Source organism: Triticum dicoccoides, chromosome 3A (assembly GCF_002162155.2).
Source record: "Triticum dicoccoides isolate Atlit2015 ecotype Zavitan chromosome 3A, WEW_v2.0, whole genome shotgun sequence".
NCBI lineage: Eukaryota > Viridiplantae > Streptophyta > Magnoliopsida > Poales > Poaceae > Triticum > Triticum dicoccoides.
Window position 1 is genome coordinate 12,079,940 of NC_041384.1, and position 2,217 is coordinate 12,082,156.

The 2,217-nt window shown below is 56.8% G+C and overlaps 1 protein-coding gene across 1 annotated transcript; it reads right to left on the reverse strand.

The window, feature by feature from the left end:
- Positions 1–225: 225 nt before the first annotated feature.
- LOC119266659 (WAT1-related protein At3g18200-like) lies at positions 226–2,003 on the reverse strand. The gene is made up of 3 exons (XM_037547908.1): positions 1,627–2,003; positions 784–1,512; positions 226–691 (listed from the first exon to the last, which is right to left on the reverse strand). Exons 1-3 carry the CDS (start codon positions 1,848–1,850, stop codon positions 523–525), a joined length of 1,122 nt encoding a protein of 373 aa, XP_037403805.1. The 5' UTR covers positions 1,851–2,003; the 3' UTR covers positions 226–522.
- Positions 2,004–2,217: the final 214 nt, after the last annotated feature.

Sequence of the window (2,217 nt, forward strand, 5' to 3'; positions counted from 1 at the left end):
AGGCCCAAGCCCATCAGGGTTACAACCCAAGAGGTCATCATCCATCATCCAATGGATACTTCATAGGAAGACTAAGTGCCAACAGTGAGACAGCACATGACACATGTGGTAAGCAATCCAAACAATTAAAGAAAGTGCCAACGGTCAGATATCACTCCCCCCTCCCCACCCACACACAAAACCGAATAAAAACTATGAACCAAATTCAAAATAACTTCATCAAAATAGTTGACCCCACAAAAACCATAAACCAAATTCTAAATTGAACACCCCAATAGAATGGGAGAGCTTCAAAATTAGGGAGCATAGTGTATTTATAGACACACACACACACAACTCGAAGACAGGGGCTATACACAGTAGGTACCAAATATGACTGAGTGTGTTTGGCAGTTCACATCGTCAACTAGTACGAGTCTTCTTCTTCTTGGTCGTAACGCACGCTTGAAACACTAGTTAAAAACGTAGGTACAAACACCCACATCAGTACACACATCTCCAAGGAATATCAAGCAGCAGCTGTCACGCCAGCACAGTGGTGCTCACTTGCTGATCTTTGTCAGCCGCGCCGCCGTCTTCCCCGAGCAGGTGCCTCGCCATCTCCGGGTCCTGGCTCCTCGCCTTCTTCTCCTCGCTCTTGCCCCACAGCACGAAGTAGAGCCCGATGACGATCAGCACCGCGCCGATGATCCTGCGCACAAGCAGCCATGGATCATGTCAGTCAGACAAGTGCAATGGTGCTGTCAAAATGCTCGTGTATGTGGATTGTATCTCTGTGCTTACCCTCCGGTGTAGAGCTGGTCGCCGAGGATGATGGCGGCCATGACGGCGACCGCGACGGTCTGCACGGGCTGGAAGACGGCGGTGAAGAGCGGGCCCCCGCGGTCGATGCACCAGATCTGCAGCGCGAACGCCACGCCGGAGGCCACCAGCCCCGCATAGAGGATGGTGAAGAGCTCCCCGCCGGACCGCACCTTCCACCGGCTCAGGTCCTCCTCCGTGAAGGCAGCGATGACGAGGAACTGGAGTAGCCCGAAGACGCAGGTGAGGGAGATCACCGAGAGGCGCGCCGGGTACCGCTTGAGGACCGGCACCTGGAGCACCATCCATCCCGACCAGGAGAGGCAGTGGCCGAGGATGAAGACGCAGCCGAGCGTCCAGTTGAAGATGGGGCTGCCGGAGGTCCAGGAGAGGACGGCCTGCACGTGCAGGTTGTGGCTGAAGAGCGGCAGGCCCTTGTAGAGCGTGATCACCGTGGCGCCCCCGATGCTCACCACCGTGCCCACCACCTTGGCCACCCCGTGCCGCCGGCCCAGGTCCACCTGCTCCAGCCGGAGGACCGCGGCCAGCACGAAGGTGATGGCGGGCACCATGTTCTGGATCGCCGACGCGTACGTCGGCGACAGGTGGTACAGCCCCAGCAGGTAGAACCCCTGGTTCGCCGTGATCCCGATGAGCGCCAGCACGAAGAACTCGGCCAGCAGCGAGAAGGTGAGCGGCGGCCTGTCCTTCCTGAAGAAGAAGAAGAAGAAGAAAAACAGAGACACTACCAGGATTCAGAAAACCGTCCACCACCATTGCTGGAAGAAGAAGCGGAGAAGAAGAATGGTGGAGGCGCGGACGTACTTCTCGAGGAAGTAGGCGAAGGGGGCGAGGAGGGCGAGGGAGATGACGTTGCGGTAGACGATGAAGACGAGCTTGCTGATGCCCATGTTGAGCGCCGCCCGGCTGACGATGTGGAAGCCGGCGAGCAGGAACTGCAGCGCCAGCACCCCCATGAACAGCTTCACCTTCTCCCGGTGCGCCGCCGCCGCGCCTGCACCCACACCGGCCTGCAGATCCCTCCCCATCTCTCCCTCTCTACAATTTGTCAGCGATCTACGTACAGAGAAATAATACAGATTACTAACTGCTTGTGGTTGTGTTGAGAGGAATTGGAGGGTGCAGGGGTATATATAGTGGCCGCCATTGTTGCTGCCACTGGCGCATCATCCTCCGGTGGCCTCTCCTGCCTATCCCGGTGTGGTTGTCCTGTCCTTGAGCAGTAGACGGACACAGGACAGACATACATGGTCCTGGTAACTGAATTGATCCATGGCCTAATGCCTCGCATAATTGCGCTGCGTTGCATCAAAGCCCATGATGCAATCGCTTTACCCCATTCATTACCCGTCACGTGCACGCCGGATTACCAGCAGCGATCGATCAACACCTCAA